This window comes from Grosmannia clavigera (assembly GCF_000143105.1).
Source record: "Grosmannia clavigera kw1407 unplaced genomic scaffold GCSC_144, whole genome shotgun sequence".
Taxonomy (NCBI): domain Eukaryota; kingdom Fungi; phylum Ascomycota; class Sordariomycetes; order Ophiostomatales; family Ophiostomataceae; genus Leptographium; species Leptographium clavigerum.
The window spans coordinates 2,035,391-2,055,134 of record NW_014040797.1 but is presented as its reverse complement, the minus strand read 5'-3'; the positions used below and the strand labels follow the sequence as shown (position 1 = coordinate 2,055,134).

General features: G+C 51.6%; 5 protein-coding genes across 5 annotated transcripts; 4 read left to right on the top strand and 1 right to left on the bottom strand.

Annotated features, from left to right (window-relative positions):
• Positions 1-2,236: 2,236 nt before the first annotated feature.
• Positions 2,237-3,417, bottom strand: CMQ_3192 (uncharacterized protein; the record flags this gene model as incomplete). The annotated part of the gene is made up of 2 exons (XM_014317270.1): positions 2,237-3,165; positions 3,204-3,417. The coding sequence occupies 2 exons, from the start codon at positions 3,415-3,417 to the stop codon at positions 2,237-2,239; spliced, it is 1,143 nt and encodes a 380-aa protein (XP_014172745.1).
• Positions 3,418-4,565: 1,148 nt separating this feature from the next.
• On the top strand, positions 4,566-5,807 carry CMQ_2861 (pth11-like integral membrane protein; the record flags this gene model as incomplete). Its single annotated transcript, XM_014316939.1, has 4 exons — positions 4,566-4,601; positions 4,670-4,706; positions 4,916-5,282; positions 5,363-5,807. The coding sequence occupies 4 exons, from the start codon at positions 4,566-4,568 to the stop codon at positions 5,805-5,807; spliced, it is 885 nt and encodes a 294-aa protein (XP_014172414.1).
• A 2,673-nt stretch (positions 5,808-8,480) lies between these two features.
• On the top strand, positions 8,481-12,717 carry CMQ_2984 (Mg2+ transporter; the record flags this gene model as incomplete). Its single annotated transcript, XM_014317062.1, has 9 exons — positions 8,481-8,829; positions 8,995-9,523; positions 9,578-9,617; positions 9,688-10,117; positions 10,178-10,353; positions 10,420-11,211; positions 11,320-11,760; positions 11,828-12,310; positions 12,364-12,717. The coding sequence occupies 9 exons, from the start codon at positions 8,481-8,483 to the stop codon at positions 12,715-12,717; spliced, it is 3,594 nt and encodes a 1,197-aa protein (XP_014172537.1).
• Positions 12,718-13,768: 1,051 nt separating this feature from the next.
• CMQ_2991 (major facilitator superfamily transporter multidrug resistance) lies at positions 13,769-15,846 on the top strand (the record flags this gene model as incomplete). Its single annotated transcript, XM_014317069.1, has 4 exons — positions 13,769-14,107; positions 14,170-14,706; positions 14,779-14,866; positions 14,933-15,846. The coding sequence occupies 4 exons, from the start codon at positions 13,769-13,771 to the stop codon at positions 15,844-15,846; spliced, it is 1,878 nt and encodes a 625-aa protein (XP_014172544.1).
• A 1,656-nt stretch (positions 15,847-17,502) lies between these two features.
• On the top strand, positions 17,503-19,359 carry CMQ_2743 (uncharacterized protein; the record flags this gene model as incomplete). Its single annotated transcript, XM_014316821.1, has 4 exons — positions 17,503-17,577; positions 18,000-18,284; positions 18,363-18,765; positions 18,836-19,359. The coding sequence occupies 4 exons, from the start codon at positions 17,503-17,505 to the stop codon at positions 19,357-19,359; spliced, it is 1,287 nt and encodes a 428-aa protein (XP_014172296.1).
• Positions 19,360-19,744: the final 385 nt, after the last annotated feature.

Here is a 19,744-nt window from a genome sequence, read left to right as displayed (position 1 = left end):
CTAGCTATAATCATGTAGTCTTGAAATATACTATTGAACTTTTTCATTTTAGTGAAAAAACGCTATAAATGCTATACTAATATAACGACAGTTTTATATGCGGGTTTTGTAAAGCTATACTATGTATTGTATACAGAAAAAAAGTCCGCTTGGTTACTGCACTTTTTCTTTTAAAATAATTATTGGCTTTTAAAATCGGCGTTTTTGGTAAAAAAGAGGCTGGCTCAGAAGGTGACAGGCTTCAAAGGTGTCTAGCACCATCTAGATGTTGCGCGTTTTACGCAAATCATATAACGGGGCGTAGCACGGGTATCACTACTCCGTATGTAATGCTTTGCAACTGTCCTTGTTCTATCGGGGACCACAGGCCAGGTAAAGGTGTATCCCGCAGCGTGGTGTCAGTTGTGGGTAGTGGCTACGACGAGATACTTGCGCGGCACTGGTTGGTTCTGTCTACTATGTAGGTGGAGAAGGAACGAGCACCTGCAATTACAAAGTACTCGTACCTGGCAGGTACGAGTACTCGTCTATTATGATGTACGTGCCAAACTCCTAAGCCGGACGAGACGTAAGTGAGCGATCATAAAACGGCTTCGACCTCATGGGCTAATCTTGCCGGCTGACATATTGCTGACAGGGCGACGGTGACGGGGGCCGGCACTCGTTATGCGTTGGGCGATGCCAACATGTATGATCAATCCTGGTCGTCGGTCGAACTTGACTTACGAGTAGAGTTCGTTACGATTCCTCGTACGGAGCATAATGACTGACCGGTTGTACGGAAGATTTCACCAGCCTTGCCTGAAGATGTGATCTACTATGTAAGATACGTTGGAGGCCCTCACTCCGTACATGCACTTTTACTTGTATATTCGAGTTGTGTATAATGGAATGCAAAATTTGGGTGGATGTTCTCGACATCCATTAGTCCGTACTTCGTACTACTTCGGACTTTTAACCCTTTGGGGAGATTTCCGAAATGCCTACTATTTGCAGATTAGACCATTGGCGCAAATACATACCTCAATCGTACGACAGGAGGTCGCCTTGCTCCGTAAGAGTGCTTGGTATCCGCACACAAAGTTCTCCGATACCATGTACGACGTAATCCGTAGGTTCACAAAATTCCGGATCTGAATAGTACGTCGTACTCGTAGTGCTCGATTGTTTAGCGTCTGGCAATCAGAGTTACAACGGCCCTCACCGGATGTGTTTCCGTTCTCAATGGGGAAAAGGATCTGCACAGACTGCCCGAACGAGTCAGTAATCCGTAATCCGTACGGGAGTACGGAGTACATGTTTGTACATGGGAGCTTGCGATTGTGCCGTCATTGGAAGTTCCGTGCCCAAGAGGATCCCTGCTGGAGACACGGATAAGCCCCGTATACCCATGCCTCGCTAAACGACCGCTGTGCAGGCCAATCCTTGCAGGCACTCTGCGAGCTACGAGCGTACATAGTATCTTACGATGCCGGCAGTCGAACCCGATTCCGGTCATTAGGACCGAGCGGTATCGACGAGCCGTTGCAAGGTTGCACCCGCCTTCCCTACTCATGCGGAACGAGGGCGAGGCATTTACATACTATGTGCTCCGTAAGAGAAAGGTTCTGCAACGGGCCCCGCACTGGAAGCCACTCCGTACCTGCGAGCCGCGTGGGGCTTGTACGCGTATCGTACTATACAGCTGGTATGCAGGTTCGCAAATGTTACTGTACTCCGTACGATACAAACACACGGATGAGTCAGAACGCTAGTTTCAGGGGCCGGGCTGCAACGTACTCTGTAAGCAGCAAGAAATTCCTATATAGCCGTAACATACAACAGGCTGCATTAATCTGCAGGAAAGCGGAGATGAATGGGCCCATCGGCTCGCGAATAACGTGATGACAACGGCTCCTACTCGTATTTGTTTCAAAGACGAAAGCGAACAGACAGGGGGAAAAAAATTGTCTAGGAAAACATGTGCCAGGAAGGAGAATCCACAAAACGCTTAGCAAACAGAAAGCATGGCAGGCTCAGGCTCGCGTCGAACCTCACCGTCGCCCCAGACATGACGACACCCCCTTTTACACGGCAGGCGACTCTGCGAACTCGTTCCACAGTGGGTCCTCCAGCAGTCTCTCCATGGACGGGCCCATGGCTCCCACAAACATCTCGACTCCACCCTTGTGCGGATTGTCGGGAAGCCGGATATGGAACGAATGGCATACGCCCGCAGAAGGGAACCGCACGGACTTTATATGGTTGCCCAGAGCCGGGCCCCATTCGATGTCGTAAAAGGGGAAAACTCGGCCCAGGACGACATGAGCATATTGCGGCCGGGCATGTCGAGAAACATGGTGGGTGTCAGGCGGCTGACGTCGCCCAGCTGGCCGATCATGTGGGTGAGAGAGTCCATGTAGGGAGCCTGAGACTTGGCCACAGCGCTCCGGATGCTGATGGCGAGGTCGGCGATGGTGGCCTTGCGGACAGTCTTGAGGTCGAGTATGACGGGGGCAAAGCCGATGATGTTGCCGATGGTATGCTTGTGAACCGAGACACCGGCTCGCCGGCGGCCATCGACAGCGACGCCAAGGATGCAGGGCTCCGCGTCGGTCGTCTTGTCGTCGCGCGATCCAGACGGATGCTGAGCGCGCAAGACGCTGCGCCACATGAGGGCCGTGAGCACGTCGTTGGTGGAAACGTGGGTGATGCCGGCGGCAGCGCCCTTGAAGACGTGGGCGTTGGCAGGTGCAGCCAGAGCCTTGAGGATCTTGATCTTCTGGGGCGAGAAGTAAAAGACGTGGCCGACATGACCACCCTCTGTCAAACTGGGCGGCACACCCTCGGGAGTGAAGGGCAGCTCGGTGAACTCCGGGTGGCTGGCAGTGCGGCCAAAACCAGGGCCCGAGACGTTCAGACTGGCCTGCATCAACTTGGACCGGTCTTCCCACGGGATCTCGACCGGGTGGGTGATGGGGATGCCTTGGGCGCGACGCACCTCCTCGCCCAGGATGTCGGTGAACTTGTAGGCGGTCGTGCCGTCGGCATAGGCGTGGAAGACGAGCTGGTTGAGGATCAGGCCGCCGCGAATAAAGTTGGCCTGCATCATCAGCACGTTGATGCGGTCACCAGCCCGCGGCCACTCGCCTCCAGCACCACGCAGACACGTCTCGGCCGTCAGGGCTGAGGCCGGAAAGTCGCGAGCCTCCAGCTCGGCGTACGAGGCAAAGGAGTTCGCGCAGGTCCTTGATCAACAAAGTCCTCAATCTCGTCGCCGTAGTGGCGCAGCTGCACGAGCCCGGCTTGGTCCCCCCCGAGCGGGAGGGCCTCGCAGCCGGCCCCTGGCGTCCGGTTCTTGAACGCGCGGTAGGCTGTCTTGAGCAGGCTTGAGAGCGCGTCCAGATCGTAGTCGTCGGCCAGCTGGAAGATGAGCATGTCCCGGACCCAGCCCTTGGGGCCCGACCTGCTCGGTCGGCAGCACAGGGGGGGGCCGGTCGACCGGCCGCTCGTTTGTGTTCGTGATGGCCATGGTGAAACCAGTTCCACGGCAAGATGGCAGAAGGGGAGCTCGTGGCAGGACAGAGGGAGTAGCCGCTGGCGTTTGGGCCTGGAAGACGGACAGAACGAAAAACAGACAAGGAAGGCCGAGAGGCCTTGAAATTTCCGTGTAATAAAGGAGGGCGTCTCTTCTTGTCTTATTCCCGTTCAACTTCTCTGCTCTTCGGGGTGGCCAGTTTCAGTAAACAGAGTAGTACTGCTGCCGGGAAAAGTGGTGCTGGCCAGTCCTATTTATGTGTACAAAGTCCCAATCCTTCAACCCTGCATGCTTCGGTATCTAGGAGGGCCGCTGAACCGTACTAAGGGGCACGATTTAGGCTCACTTGGGAGATTGCAACGGTAGAGAAGGAGTTGCAAGCATTGCTTCCGAGGTAGTTCCGAAGGTAACGAATCAGTTGCTTGTGCATGCTCCGTAAGAAGGTTCAGACCTCCTCGATCTGTACAGAGTACAATGTAGCATTTTCTGGCAGGCAGGTGGGCGACCTGTCTCGGGCTATTATTCTGTTTTTCCGGCTTTTCATTCGCCCTCCTTCCGTCGTGGGTCGGCAGAGAAGGCCATGGGGTGCAGGGCGCGAATCTGAATTTCGGAACCTCTAGGTCTGCATACTACGTACTGCAATGTCCATGCAGAGTCGAATAGCCAGGTGAGAGCAGCATGCCAGAGTAACATACCCCGGCACTCGTCCCCCTTTCGGAACCAAAGGTCTGCCCCGGTCACATCTTACGAGCGCCCTGGATCTTTATCACTTAAGCAGCCGGATCTCCTGCTCTTCCGTCGCCGTCTTTAAGGTCTGCCGTTGCTCTCTGTCTCTCCAGCTGTTTCAACCGACCCGATCTGTCCGTTGCCGAGCCCGCCATGACTTGTCCAGCCCGCCATTCTCGCCATTTTTTGGGCCGGTCCCTGAGGGCCTCGACCTCTCGGCCTCGCTCATTCGCCGCTACAACATTGTCACCTTAATCATCTTCGCCCTGGCCGTTCTCATTGTCGCACTGCGCGTACTAACATCCGCGTGTCGAGGTCCAGCATGTGGTATGATGACTATGCCATCATTGTGAGCGTAGTAAGTTCACACACCACCTGAAAAGGCCCCGACTGCCATGCACGGCCGGCTGACCAGCTTCTCCGCAGTGTTTGACCTCGTCGACCATTGTGACAAACGTTCTCGGTAAGCACGCAGCGTGTGTGGCTGCCTGTCTTGCCTAAACTGACACGGCCAAACCAGCGGGAAAGTATGGCGCCGGTGAACATGTCTGGACAACGACAATCGAAAAGTTTATCATTCTCCTCAAGGTATAGGGCGGACATCCAGTCTTCTTTCCCGGGTGCGCTAATGGAACCCCCCCGTCTCTTCTATTCGAAACCTTTTTTGTGCAGCCCTGTCCGTCACGTCGGCCAAGGTCAGCGTCCTTCTGCTCTACCGCCGCCTCTTCACGTCCAAGGCCGGCACGACGAATCAGTTCAAGTACATGTTCTTGTTTGCCTCCGTTCTGACCGGTGTCTACCTCCCCATCCTGTGGATCACCATGGCCTGCGCCTGTCGTCCCGTCAGCTACTACTGGACCCAGTATACCGGCGGCCAAGGCAGCTGCATCAATGTGGAGCTGTTTTTTCTTGTTCTCGGCATCGTGAACATGATCAACGACGTCATCATCCTGATCGTCCCCATCCCCAGTATCTGGGTGCTGCAGATGAACAGCAAGACAAAGGCGTCCGTTATTGGCATCATGATGCTGGGTAGCCTGTATGTCTGCACGAGTCCATGCCCTTCTTTCCTTCCGACGTTGCGTGTGTCTGGCTGACCGGTCGCTTCGACGAATGCAGCGTTTGTCTTGCAAGCATCTTCCGCATCTACTATCTCAACGGCCTGGCTCACCACATCGATGCCACCTGGTGGATGGGACCCGGAATGGCCTGGTCCTGCATCGAGCCGCTGGTGGCCATCATCTCGGCCTGCTTGCCAACACTGGCTCCGCTGTTCCGTCTGGGCCGTAACAAGGACTCGTCCGGTAAGAATAGCGGCAGCGAAGGCAACGATCAGTCCAATCCGGTCAACTCGCAAAGCGGCCGCTACGTCCTTTCCAGTACAATCCGCGCCAACGGAGGCCGTACGCGCCTCAACGATGACGAGGTCGAGCTCACCTGCACGGCTGGCCGTGGAGACCATGCGACCCGGCTAGGGAGCACCGGGAGTTCCGACGAGGAGGTGGAAGACGGCGGCATCACAGTCCAGACCCAGGTCTCTGTTGTTGCCTCGCAAAAAGTCTGATTCTAGCTTGTATAAAAAAACATTGTGCTATTAAACAATAAACGTTACTGCTTGATTGTTTTATTCAAACAGTCACAAAGCTATTATAACAAGTTACTCATTAGTAGCCATTAATAGTCATTAATAAGGGCACCTTTTCCCAAGACTCAAAGAGACGAAATTCGCATCACATAGCAAAAAGTATTAATGCTATTGGCAATACGTTTTTAGCGCAATATTTTCCTGGGAGCTAGAGACTACGGCTTGCCGGAATCCGGAGACTTGTGGGTTATAACTATTTGTATTAACCAAGAAAACCCGCTTGAGCGCACGAATCAAGTTACCGTGATGGCCAACATCTACCACTCAGCTTCTATCGTGCTTGTGTGGCTAGGCGAAGAGGACGTATACACTGGGAGGAGCTTTGGCCTGATACGTGCCCTAGGAAAATACTGCATGGACTGCTTAGCGCAAATAACACCACGGAAATTGGTTCAAAAGGATGACGAAGTGATTAACATGTTAGGCAAGAAAGCTGACATCTCGCACTAGACCTCCCTTGTTAAGTTCTGGGAGCGCAGGTACTTTACTCGCGTTTGGATTATTCAGGAATTATCGCTGGCTTAGAAAGCTTTGGCCGTTTGTGGAAATTATTCCGTGGACTGGGAATGTGTGATTAACGTCTCGAGGTCCTTTACTACTACATCTTGGACAAGGTGGATCGGTGCACAGTTGGGAGTAAAAGCCATGGAAACACACCTCTTCAACTATATGGCCCCTACTATCCTCAATGCCAACAAACGGGCTAGGGATATGGGGGACAAGAACATCATGCTTTACTCACTTATTCAGGGGAGGAGATTCAAGTCAACTGATCCGCGAGACAAAATTTACGCGCTCTTGGGTGTTACTGGAGACACCGTAACAGGCAAGCCTCGCCTTTCGCCGGTTTACGGAGGTCGGTCTGTGGCGGACTCGTATACGAAAGCGGCAATACAAATACTAGTGGATTCCGATGACTTTCTTCTACTGGCCTACGCTGAAGGGGACAACTTCCAGAAAGTTTCTCCATTGCTTTCAGGGGTGCTAGATTGGAGTTTGTTTCAGCCGAAGTCTCGGACTTGGTATCACAGGCTACAAGAGATATTTCGCTGTCTTCCTAGAAGCATAACCATTGACGAAGCAGCCTTAACGCTAGCAGTCAAAGGCTTCAAATTGGATGACATTCGCCTTACGGGAGCTAGCAAGAGTGAGATATCGAGCGAAACGGGTGGTATGGACTGGCTACCGATTGTCCAGGAGATGCCGCAGATCTTCTACACTGGGCAAAGTAGAAGCGAGGTTTTTTGGAGGACCCTTATCACGGATACAGGGGGAGTACCGCCTTTACATCCTGCGCCAGCAGTTCTTGGGCTAGGATTTGCTCACCGGATCACACCGCAGTACGACAAGGTCCACGAAGGGAAGAAAAATGCTCAAATATCTCAGCTTATGAACGAGATACTGCTCGCCGCCACTAGTTCCACCATTTTGCGAGAATGTTATACGAGCAAGAAGCTAACATTTATGAGACCACCCTATTTCACGCTGCGCATCTACGACTGTTCTTGACTTGGAGAAGCTATCTTGGGGCAGGATCGGAGTCAGTTGCGCAAACAGACTCTATCTGGCTCATTTGCGGGTCGCCGGTACCGTGGGTTCTCAGGGAGGTTGGTGTTAACATGTTTCGAATTGTAGGAGGCTCTTATTTGCATGGATTTATGAAAGGCGAGGTGTTAGAAAGAAACACGCGATTTGAAAACATAAAAATTTGCTAAAGCTATACTTTGACAGACCAGGTAAGCCAGACAGAAGAGAAGTCCGTAAAAGAGTATTCGTGAGTTTGTATCTTGCTAAAGACAATTATAGGCATTGCTAGAGTGACAGGCCTTTATTACAAGAGCGGACGGATGTTATAAAATAAGGGTTTCTAAATGTTAGAGCCTTGACTTTACAAGATTTCGAATTGAGAAATGGGTTCATACGCTTATGTTAACGGTGGTTCACGTGATGCTCTTAGCAATAGGCGAAAGCCGTAAAACTCCGATTAAGATGACCCAACGGCGGCTAAAAACGCCCTACAGGCACACTATATTAACTTCTGGCCGTTAGATACACCATACAGGGCATTAAGAAACCCCACCAATAAGAAAGAGGCATCGGTGGTCTTGTTGAAAAATCCTCAAAACGGTAGGCAACATTAGAAGTCTTTCCGTAACGAAACGCGGTTTACAGAAACTGCGTTCACATTTTAGCATGCTTGCGTTCTGATTTCTGGAAAGCTGCTTCGCGCAGATTAGTCCTCGTATCAAATCGGCTGCTGCATAAGGGTGGTCAGCATGCATAGAAGTCGGCCAGCTACGGGCTGCAAGGATGATATTCGAATCAACTGCCAGAAGATTCGGGGGCTTCCGGGTGCCATGCTTACGGCGTAACCTAGTCTAATCTGGTATTGTTACCTCAACAATTTTGACCTACTTCTTGTTTTCGACTGTGTGCTTTTCTTAGCTTTCTGCTCCCGATCAATCAGCAGAAATCTGCGACTTCCTCTTAAAAGTCAGCAGAAATGGCGAGCTACTATGGAGACGACAACGGCGGAATCAAGCCCGTTTTTGGCGAAGGAGGACCACTCCGGCACGCCTATTGAGCCAGCCCATGCCGTCGCAGGCGAACTCCTCGCTCGAGCGACGCCCGTTGCCGGCATCTAGACCGCCTCTGTCAACAATCCACTCGGGCGACTGGCGTGGACCAGGACAACCCGCATATCCGCTGCCACGGTCATCGGACATCTATCAGGGCTGTGATAGCGGTGGCAGTATGGTGTCGCCCTACTACCGGGACCCATACTACCCCAGCTACATGCCGAATGTGCCGCTCTACTACCAGCCACACCCTATGCAGTTTGCAAACATGGTACCTCCCCCATCGAGAATAGCTAGGGACAGCAACGCGGGCTTCCAATCACCTCGGATGGACCCACAGCCGGTTCTCTACGACAGCCCCCGTAAGAAATATCATGTGCGGCAACGCAGTCGGTCGCCATTACGACGGGTCCGATCTAGCCGGCATACCCGATCAAGGTCTCGCTCCGGTTTCCGTTCAAGACACCGCTCCCCAGCCAGTGAACCTTCTGATACCTTGCCACGTGCTCGGACACGTTCGCCCTCAGCGTCCATATCACAGCAGTCGTCCCCATATTCATCCGACTCCATGTCTCGGCCGGCATCACCCAAGGCCAGAACAGGACCGAGAAAAACGGTTCGCATTGAGGACGTCAGCCGCTATGAAGACGAGAGTGACTCTTGGCATCGCTCGTCGAGAAAAGTGTATGTACAGAACGGTGTATATGATGATGGAGTGGAAGAAGGCGTTGACGAGTTCGACGACGGGACACCTCCAACCGTCTACTCTTTCACACCACGGCATATGTCGCGGGTTACCTCGTCGCAGGGAAGCTCGCATGGCGACGACGATTCACCCGACAAGGAGGAGGACACTGCCACCGGTAACGTCGGTAATGGTGATGGCGGTCCTGACGGGGCCAAAATGGACCCAGACCTCGCTTCCAATATCGACAAACTATCACACGTTTTTCAGTCGCAGTATGTCGGCGAGTTTGTCCCGGGCGGCTGGCACAGCGCCAAGATCACCACAGTGGTGAGCAGCAGCTCGAAGTTAAAGCCTCTGTTTAAATGGCTGTAAGTCTGGAGTGCGTGAGAGATCGGAAGACATAAATACTGAGATGCAAACAGGCACTGCACACGCAAAGTCATGGACTTTTCGGACTTTTCGGTAAGCATGATTCGTACCTCAATCAAATTGCCTCACCACCTCTGATACCAAATGGCTGCTAAGTGACAAGAGAACGGTTCGGCGCTCTCCAAACCTGTCCCCTACAGAGCTCAAGGGCATCCGCGACCTGCTGGCCACCGTGCAGCGAAAGTTCGTCAGGTCAGTCCAGACGGCTAATGGCCAGACTGTTCATCACATGGAACCGTCCTGCATTCAGCACGTGCTGCCACCCGATGACTCGGCGAAGGCATCCACTTTTTCGCAACGCACCCTCACTTGGGTCTGCATGCCGTTCTTTTCCCTTGAGAAGTACTCCGGCCTCCAAGAAGTCCCTCGAAACATGCCTGCCTTCCCGATAGAGACCCTGTTGCAGTCCAAGTTCTCGCGGGCTACACGCGAACGAGACATGCAACAAGCCATCTGCCAGAATCAAGGCAAGGGTATGCCTGCCGGGTTATGCTACCACGTTGCGCAGATTTGGTGTCTTGTTATTGATAACTGTAAGTGCCTGCCTATTCAGTGACTACTCTTTCACAAACCTTACAGCTGACTGCTGGCAGCATTCCTCTTTACCTACAGCCACATGAGTGAGGAGATGCTTGTCGGTGACGCCATTGAAATTGCGGAAATACCCATCCAGCAGATGCCCAACACAGGACACCAGTCCGTCATTACCGTAGCGTACAAGAGGGCTGTCCTATGGTCCATCCCGGTTGAGGATTGCAAGACCTGGTTGGTACGTTTATTGGTAGTGAATGGCGGAAAGGGGTATGCCTAGATCAGAGTACTAACAATAGCGCAGGAGTTTCTTTCTCACTTCCGTGATTTCTGGCCGCAGCGACTGTCCTTTTTCCGTCGAACACGCCCTGTCGAGGCAGATGATTGGCCTCGCATCTGGAACCTGGCTCAACATGTCCAGAATCATATTACACTGGAGATGCGGCTCAAGTACGTCCTCCCTTATATTCCCCTCTTACCGGTTTCCTCATTGTTCCTAACCGTCATAAGGCCTCCTGCTTTGCCACCGCCTGCTGGCGTTTTAGCCCCTCAACAGGAAGACACCGTCGCTGAAATTTCTGTGACGCCTCTTCCAGCAGAAACGGCAGCTCCTGGACCAAGTCTCCCGGCAGCTAAAGTGGTATCAGGGGCCCGATCGAGCGCAACTACGCAAGGTCCAATCAAGCCTTCCTCGTCAGCAGCATCAGTATCGACTGCAATGCCTATATTCTCATGCCTTACAGGTGTGACCCGTCCCGACCACAACACCATCGATGAAGATGCTTTAGACGACCACTTGCGGGAAGCGGAGGAGTTTATCTTGTCTGCCACCTCTTTCAGCGATCGTCACGCCTACAATGCCTGTCCCAATTCTACCCGCGATGAGATCTCTGCCCATCTCCAACAAGTGGGTGCAGAGCTTGCCAAAATCACCGACCAAAAGTCTGTCCGCAGCCAGCTTTCCCAGCAGCGTTTTTACGAGATACAGCTAGACGTTTTCAATGCTGCCAGCATGGTGTTTGCCTATTTCTTTCCACCCGGGGTTAATGTGCCAACAGTCCAGAAGTTCTGGGGCGCCGTCCAGATTATTGTTAACGTGTGTTTGTTCTTTCGTCTCCCTCTTTCTCTTGCCCCTAACCCCAACTCTAGTTTCCATGCTTGTCGTTTCGTACGGTATATTCTGGAAACTAACAACATTGTCTAGGCTGGCCTGCCCGTTGTCTCCACCTCGCAAGGTCCTGCGCCTCTCAACATCCACTCTTCTCTGGACATACGCTCAGAGCTGCAAAGACTTTGCACAGCGATCCAGGCCTTTAGCGAAATCTTTGCGCGCTCTAGTCAGCAGGAGCGGGCCAACATAACCGTGCCTAAAGAAGTGCTCGGTAGCTGGATACACCTGCTGATGGGACTAATTCACCAGCCCAGAGATATTGAACGCAGCGACCAGCTTATTGGAGACGCCAGGCTTCTCTTCCACGGTAGTATGGCCACCGTGGTGCGCTCCTTGTCGAAAGCAGAGCTGTTAGAGGCGTCAGTGGTATTACCGCTAGAGCTGCTGTCACTCATCGTTAGAAAGCTGGTGCAAGACATGACTTTAGGCATGCCTAGAGTTGACACATGCTACTATGAGAAGCTTGAAAAAATGGTAACTCTCCCTAAAAACGTAATTCATATCTTATCATTGTCAGCATAGCTAAGCTGACTGTCTTTAGAACTCGGAAATCACCTCTGAGGCGTCCGATCGCTTCCGCGAATACCGTATTGGCCTGCTGATGGAGGAGCTCGTAGCGGTGGAGCACGTCGTGGATATGCAAGTTGGTGTGTTCCAGTCCCTGAAAGACTTCCAATGCAACTCGGATACCCTCAACAAACCACCACGTCGGGCACATTACACGCCAAGGCGGCCGGTCCCTGAATTGTCGTACGACGACAGACGCTTGCCATCTCCACCGCCAGCTACGTGCTATACTAGCCGGTGGCGCTCAGATCGGCGAAACTTCAACCGTGTTTCTGATTACTACACTAATGATGTTCCAGAGTACGTTGCCCTAGGCCAGCCTGTCGACTTACGGCTGCTATCGACAGACCCTAGTGGCTACCGGAGTTTGCTTTTGAACGACTGTCTCCAGTTCGTCGAAGGACGAAACTATGACTTTACCAGCTTACGTGAAAGGGCAAAAGCGCTCGAAAGCAAGGTTTGTTTCATCTTACACTGGATTTCTGCCGTTCCTATTCTGACACCTCCCAGAACCGCAATAAAATAGACACGACCAAGGACCGCCATGACAACGCAATATATGCCTTTACCATCGTCACCATCATATTCTTGCCTTTAAGTGCCGTCGCCGGTATCTTTGGAATGAACACAAACGACGTCCGCAACATGGAGCTAGACCAATGGGCGTACTGGGCCACTGCTGTGCCCGTGACAGCCGTTGTCATTTTTCTTGGCCTGATGTGGACGGGCGAGCTAGGCAGCATTATGCATTGGATCCAATCCTTTGGCAAGCACCAGCAGGGCTACAGGATCCCACCTGACAGTCTGCGTGAGGATGACGACTACGAGCAATATACTGCTTCACTACAGCCCGGCTACCGTTGAGAAAGGTCCCTGTATAGAAGTTCCAACCAGAGTAAAGGTATCCACGCTACCACCAACTTACCAATCTTTGTGTTCTACCAGAAGACGGTCAGCATATGTCACGTGGGCCCGCGCAGTATTGTTGCTTGAGGTTAGTGGAATCCTGTGCCACACAGTACATGTAGTTCTTTATGCGAGTACGAGTACGAGTACGGAGTACTTGTATCTTACCTTTGCAAAAGTCTCCATAATTTATATTATATTGCCCTAGCGCGCTTTATATCACCCCTTTCTACATATGTCGTAGGGCGTCCGCGTTAGAGTTTAGTACGCAATTTTGTACGGAGCACTCCGTATTTTTACAGCATGCGCGACGGGGAAAACAGGAATGAACGACTGTTGCGGGGTGATGCACGGGCCACATAATCTGACAGATTTTTCAGCCCAGGCTTCCGCTTTAGCCTTGGATGGCTGTCCTAATCTTCGCCCTACACCGACGCGGAAAAGCACGTAAGATACGACTTTTCTCTAGTCATCTATTCGTTTTCGTCTTCTTGTCTATATAGTCACCATTATTCTATCCTGTATACCTTCGCTGTATAGAAGCCAAGCCAAGGCTTCAAAGCTACTAATAGACGTCCTAATAAACCACAAGGTTCGAACATATGCCGCGCACTGTCAAAGGCCACTGTCCTGCAAAGATATCCGGATCGGACCTCGGCCAATACCCAAACACCACGACGTAGTTTTTTTGGCTTGTAGCCGTCATAATCCCGTCTTTTAAGGCTTATCTCGCTTTACTTCTCGGCATCTTTAGGTGCCGACCCCCGCTCGAGCGATGCTTTTGTACGAATAGGACAGGTATTACAAATCCATCCCTCGGGCAAAACTGGTAAGTCCGGGCTCTTCCCCATAAAAGTAAAGAAAAAAAAAACAAACCATAAGTCATGCCCTGTAATAATTTTTGCACTCGTGACTTCACACTGTCCTTCTGTAGTGCAACGCCTTGCCTCAGACAATAGCTTCCATTTTATCTTCTCACTTGTGTACAACCCCAGTGACTAGATTTGAAATGGATGAAAAAGGTGCTTACCAATCCAACGGCCCGGCATCTCGGCCACGGACCTCATCTTCTTCGGCCACAGAGCTTGGAGGGACTCAGGCCAAGACGCAAGAGAAGGAGGAACAGCCCAAGACAGAGCCTGAGCCAAGACTCAGCGGCTCGTCTGCCAAGCATGAGGGTCAGACCGAGTCTGACAACGAGGATGACGATGATATCGAAGCACACGATCGCGACTACAGTCGCCGCCTCGCTCGGGTCAAGAGTCAAGACCATGGAACTCCGGATATCGACCATGACGCGGGTGAAGCGATTGCTCTCGGACACGACCTCGACATGGAGCTTGCCATGGTGAGTCAATACAGAGAAAGTTATTTTGCTGTGTGGCCACGGCCAAGACTGACCCTTCGCAGGCCCCGGATATCGAGAGCATTAGGAGAATTGAGACCAGAGGCAGCGCCAAGAGTAAGCTTTCCCGCCTCTTTACCTCGACCAGCAAGACCAGCAAGAAGCACGGCATCCGCGCTGAGCTGCTTCCCCTTATGGACCTTGACCGCGGCATCGTCGGCTGGGAAAGCCAGGACGACCCTGAGATGCCACTGAACTTCCCTCCCGCCAAGAAATGGCTGCTAGCCGGCCTTCTCTCGGCCATCACCTTTATCACGCCCTTTGCCTCCTCCATTCTCTCACCCGGCATTAGCCACGTGGACTTGGAGTTCCACAACAGCAACGTATTGATCGCCTCCTTGATGGTTAGCATCTACCTGCTCGGCTACTGTCTGGGACCGCTGCTGCTGGCCCCACTGTCCGAGATCTACGGAAGGAAGATTGTCCTGACCAGCGCCAATGTCTTCTTCTGCTGCTGGCAAATTGGCTGTGCGCGTGCGCCTAATATCGCCTCTTTGATTGTCTTTCGCCTGCTGGCTGGTGTTGGGGGCGCGGGTTGTATTGTATGTCTTGCCTCGTCCCTTTCCTTTTCCTCTTTGTGTCCTTATGGCATACTGATTAGCGCCCTTTGGCAGACTCTCGGTGGCGGCCTGATTAGCGACATTTTCCGCGTTGAAGACCGCGGCGTGGCTATGGGTATTTGGGCTCTTGGCCCCCTGTTTGGTAGGCTATTACCAGAAGATGAAAACGTATAAGGAGGGACCTTTTATTATTAACATACACATCTAGGCCCAACTATTGGTCCGTTAGTAGGCGGGTTTATGGCAGAGACGATAGGATGGAGATGGGACTTCTGGGTTGTCCTCATTGCAGGGGCTATACTTACAATCACGATCGAAATCCTCAACAAGGAAACCAGCCACCCCATCCTCATCCAGCGCAAAGTACGACGTCTTAAGACAGAGCTTGGCAGAGACGACCTGCGCAGCTGCTACGAAACTGGAGAGAAATCAACGGCTGGCCAGGTTCTAAAGAGCGGCCTTGTGCGGCCCATCAAGATGCTCTTCTTATCTCCCATGGTGTTTTCCCTGTCCCTCTACATCGCCTTCGTCTATGGCGTATTGTACCTGTTGTTCACCACCATCCCTACTGTGTTTCAGGAGACCTACGGCTTCAACGTCGGGCTCACGGGCCTCGTGTACCTGTCGCTAGGAGTTGGCAATCTCGTAGGCTGGTTGGGCATCACCATGTACTCGGACAAGACCGTCATTCGCCTGGCCAAGGCAAACAACGGCGTATTCGTGCCCGAGATGCGACTGGCGACAACCATCTTCTTCGGCTTCTTTCTGCCTATCACTTTCTTCTGGTATGGGTGGTGCGCAGAGAAGAAAGTCCACTGGATAGCGACTATCCTGAGTTTGATTCCCTTTGGCTTCGGCATCATCGGGCTCTTTCTGCCCATCACTACCTACCTCGTCGATGCGTACCCCATGTACGCGGCATCTGCCATCGCTGCCAACACGGTATTGCGCAGTCTTGTCGGTGCCTTGCTCCCTCTTGCTGGCCCTCGGATGTACTCGAGTCTCGGGCTGGGCTGGGGCAACTCTTTGCTGGGATTTCTCTCAATCGCCATGATTCCCGTCCCGATGTTGATCTACAAGTATGGAAAGCGGCTTCGCGAGATGCAGACCTTTAAGCTTTAACGGTTGCCATGTTCTCCTACCTCCTCTCCTCCTCCTTCCCTTTCCCGCCTCCTATACTCTTTCCATCTTGGAATGTCCAGGTTACATGCGTGGCTATATATGTGGATAGTGCAGAGGGTGATACTTTTTTCTTCTTTTAGTTTCAGTTTCAAACGAATCAAAAATGATACAATAGCTTTACGTACTGGGGGTATGAGATTGTAGATATTATAATGAAAAATTACTTTCCAATCCCGGTCTTTAGCCAGCGCGGCTTCCTTGGCGTTTTAGCTCATAGGTATGGTGTTTAAGTACACATACATAAGACGACTCTCGCCCTTGATTCTTCCTCACATCACTATCTACCGAGACCTGTATCATTATGGTGGTGGCTGGCGATCGTGTTCTCCGGACACTCTGTATACTGATTCATATTTACGAACCAGATAGAGCCTACTAAGGCTTGCAGCCGTGTTCCGAATTTCCCTTGATTCTTCACAATTTAAACAGCCTTCGTATATTCCCTTTATTCAAAAATGGCCATTACGATGTGGATACATCAAAAAGTTCACAGCACCCTTATGAAGCATTTCACTATTCGTTTTATCAAGCTGTTCGGTTTCTTACATATTATCCTAGTCCATATAAGAGCCTATTTCTAGTTTCTCCTTCGTACCACATATTTTGCTTCTAGCGCCTCTGCCTCTTTCCGCCGGCCTTGCTTGCGATAAGTAGCCACTAGGTTATGTACTCCGTACAAAAGCAGTTCTTCTACAGTGGTATCTTGCCAGCTGGCGGCTTTTGAGTATTTGTGTTCTACTCTGTACAGCGCACAGATTAGGTGAAGACTAAAGGGGGCGCACTAAAACGGGATGACTTTTCGATGCTTGTATAAGACGATTTTTTAAGCCCGTGTTTTGTATATTCGCTGTTCGGGTCATCCGTACAAACAATCGCCGTATTGACCTAACTAAAAATCTGGCTCTACTATCGTCTATTATGCCCACCGTCATACAGCCTAGCGCCTCGGCTTCGTACAACTCGTCTGTCCCCATAGATGTTCAAACAGAGGAAGACCGTCGACTAGGTTCACACCGGTAAAGAGCCTTTTCCACCAAATCGAGGAAACTGTTGGGGACATACTGATTGTAACAAGTAAGCTTAATGTTCTGCGTTGTTTGTCGTTGATTATAAAATCTAACCGGTCTTATTTCCACTCTTTAGATGTCTCCCCTACGAATTTTGCAGCAATTGAGAGATGGAGACAAGCTCGCCGCTGCCATTAGCAGTTGCGACGATACGATTCTTAGTCCGCACTTCTCATTATCTCGATTCCCACTGATGTTCACGAGCAACTGCACTTGGGTCTGGGAACTGATGTCTTGTTTCAAATTTCCAATATCGGTCTTCGAGGAAGTTGGAGGCTTCGAGGGCGTAACATTTCGAATTTAAGGCCATCCAGGGGGTGATGGCGGCGAAGGTGATTATACAGGCGGTCCTCTGCCTCAAATGCATGATCCCAATAGGTAGTCGACATTACTTATCGAAGCTGGAGATGCCGAGTCCTTAAATGAGCTACGAAACACTGCGATGGTGGTTCGGAGCCTCTAACGACCAAGTGAAGATTGCGAATCCAGCAAAACTCGACCGCCAGTCCCAAAACATCATCTTGGAGAGATGGGGGGAGGAGGCCCGAGGCCGAACTGGTGCTACTTCAACGCCAGCTTCAGGCCAGGCATCTTTAGAGCCAGAGTTGCAGCAGACAATTACCATAACTCGTTATTACTCAGAACGGTCACAGTGCGCTCCATTCCAGAGCTTGACAGTATTTAACAAAGAAGCGATGGCTTAGCTATTTTAATAGCAAAGCATTCCTATAATTATAACGCAGCTAAAGATATTATATACTAAAAAGCAATAAGCTTGCCTTTCTATAAAAGTACGCAGACAATATCAACAACCTTGCTGCGATTCAATTTGTATTTCCAATATATCTTTTGAACTGGCTTGTACCTCTTGTACACAGTCCCACTTTTCCACTAGTATGGGGAAATTAGGCAGATCCGTGGGGCGATATACGCGATCCCGTTAGGCTGCCATGTGGATTTCTGACGACTTAGGCCCATAACCCCTGCAATCCTTGTCTACTTACTCCAGCTCGACAACCCTTTCAGTCCAGACGAAGGGTGGTGTTCCCACTGGCTGTTACCGCCGGCCTCGGTGCTGAACAGCTGGCTGCTCTGCTGCGGGACTGCCAGCCAGCAACCTTTGGCCGCGCCGGCGAGGATGTGTTCGACGAGGACTACCGCAAGGCGTCCAAGCTGGATGTCTCAGCCTTCTCCAGCAGCCTCTGTCCATATGGGTTGGGTATCGTCGACACCGTCGCCGAGATGCTCATGCCGAGTGATTACATGGCGGGCGGGTCACGCGGCGTCAAGGCCGAGCTGTACAAGCTGAACGTTTGCTTTTCCTTTGCTTCTGCTGTCATATTGTCATCAGAATTCTGTTTGCATCGCTAACATGGCTTTTGTTGGCAGGTCTACTCCGGTCCGTCCGGTCACTTCAAAGCGCATGTTGACACGCCACGATCCGAGCAGCAATTCGGCTCACTAGTCTTGTGCCTGCCAACTGTACACGTTGGGGGTGCGCTGGTTGTACGCCATAGCGGACAGACTATCAGGCACGACTGGGATATTGGCACGGGCCTGAACGGGGGAGACGCCGGTCCCCCGGCTCTGCAGTGGGCGGCCTTCTATTCAGACTGCGAGCACGAGGTGTTGGAGGTCACAGCTGGCCATCGCGTCACTCTGACGTATAACCTATACTCGGTGCCACAGCGTGTCGATGTTAAGGGCAAGACCGAAAGCATGGACGTCGTCCGTCTGCCGCTGTACGGCGCCCTACGCGACGCCATCGGTAACCCCCTGTTCCTTACCACGGGTATGGACTCTTACCTCTTTTCTTTTCCCCCTTCCTCCTATTCTTAGTCTCCCACTAACCCTCAACTTAGGCAGTATCGTCGGATACTATTGCCGCCATGCATATCCACACTCGGTCAAGAGCCAGAAGAACGCACCGCTCTTCCCGTCAGTCTTGAAGGGTGTGGACCTGTCTTTCTACAAAGTACTAACAGTGCTTGGCATGAAAGTATCGGTGCGGCAGGCTCTGTCACCTGAAAAAAAATATTTGAAGCGTTACGAATACTTCAAGAACAAAGCTTCGGCCAACCAGGGTACCGTTGCCGATCCGATGAAGGCCCTGGTAACAGAGTCATACGTATCGAAAATCTCGGACGTTAAAATAACCCGTGCTGGCGGCAACGAATCTCATACCGAGGAAGATGTCCTAAAAGTCTTCGGTGTCTGCCATAATATTTTCTGGATCAACCAGTCACACCCTAGCGCCCAGCAGAAGGGATTTGTACATCTTACGTATGGAAATGGGGCTGGGATCAACCATTTGTACACGTCTGTGGTGATGCTTTTCAAGGTTAAGGAGTGGGAGGGGGAAAAGCGAACAGTTACCGCTATGTAGCCACTGCATTGAAGCAATTTTCGGCTTCGGAAAGTGTATACAAACAGGCACTCCGGGTATAGCTAGCAGCAAGAGACCTTATACTGATTCATTCTTAGTCTAGACTTATATGGCATTGATCCACACGAAGGCTAAAAGATGTGACGTTGGCACCTCCAAAGACGTGGCCGGAATATCCAGTACAAGCCGATGAACCTGAGGTGGAAAGCACCAGTTAAGCTGATACGAAATAAGACCAGGCCTCGATTTAGTTGCAGTGTGCGGAGGGGTCTTCACCAAAACTATCGTCACTTTCGGCCTAGCCTCAAGACTCGTGGAAAGGCTGCTATATAGACTAAATAGCGGATTGTGCTAGCGTACCATGTACGAGAGCAAGCGGCGGTGG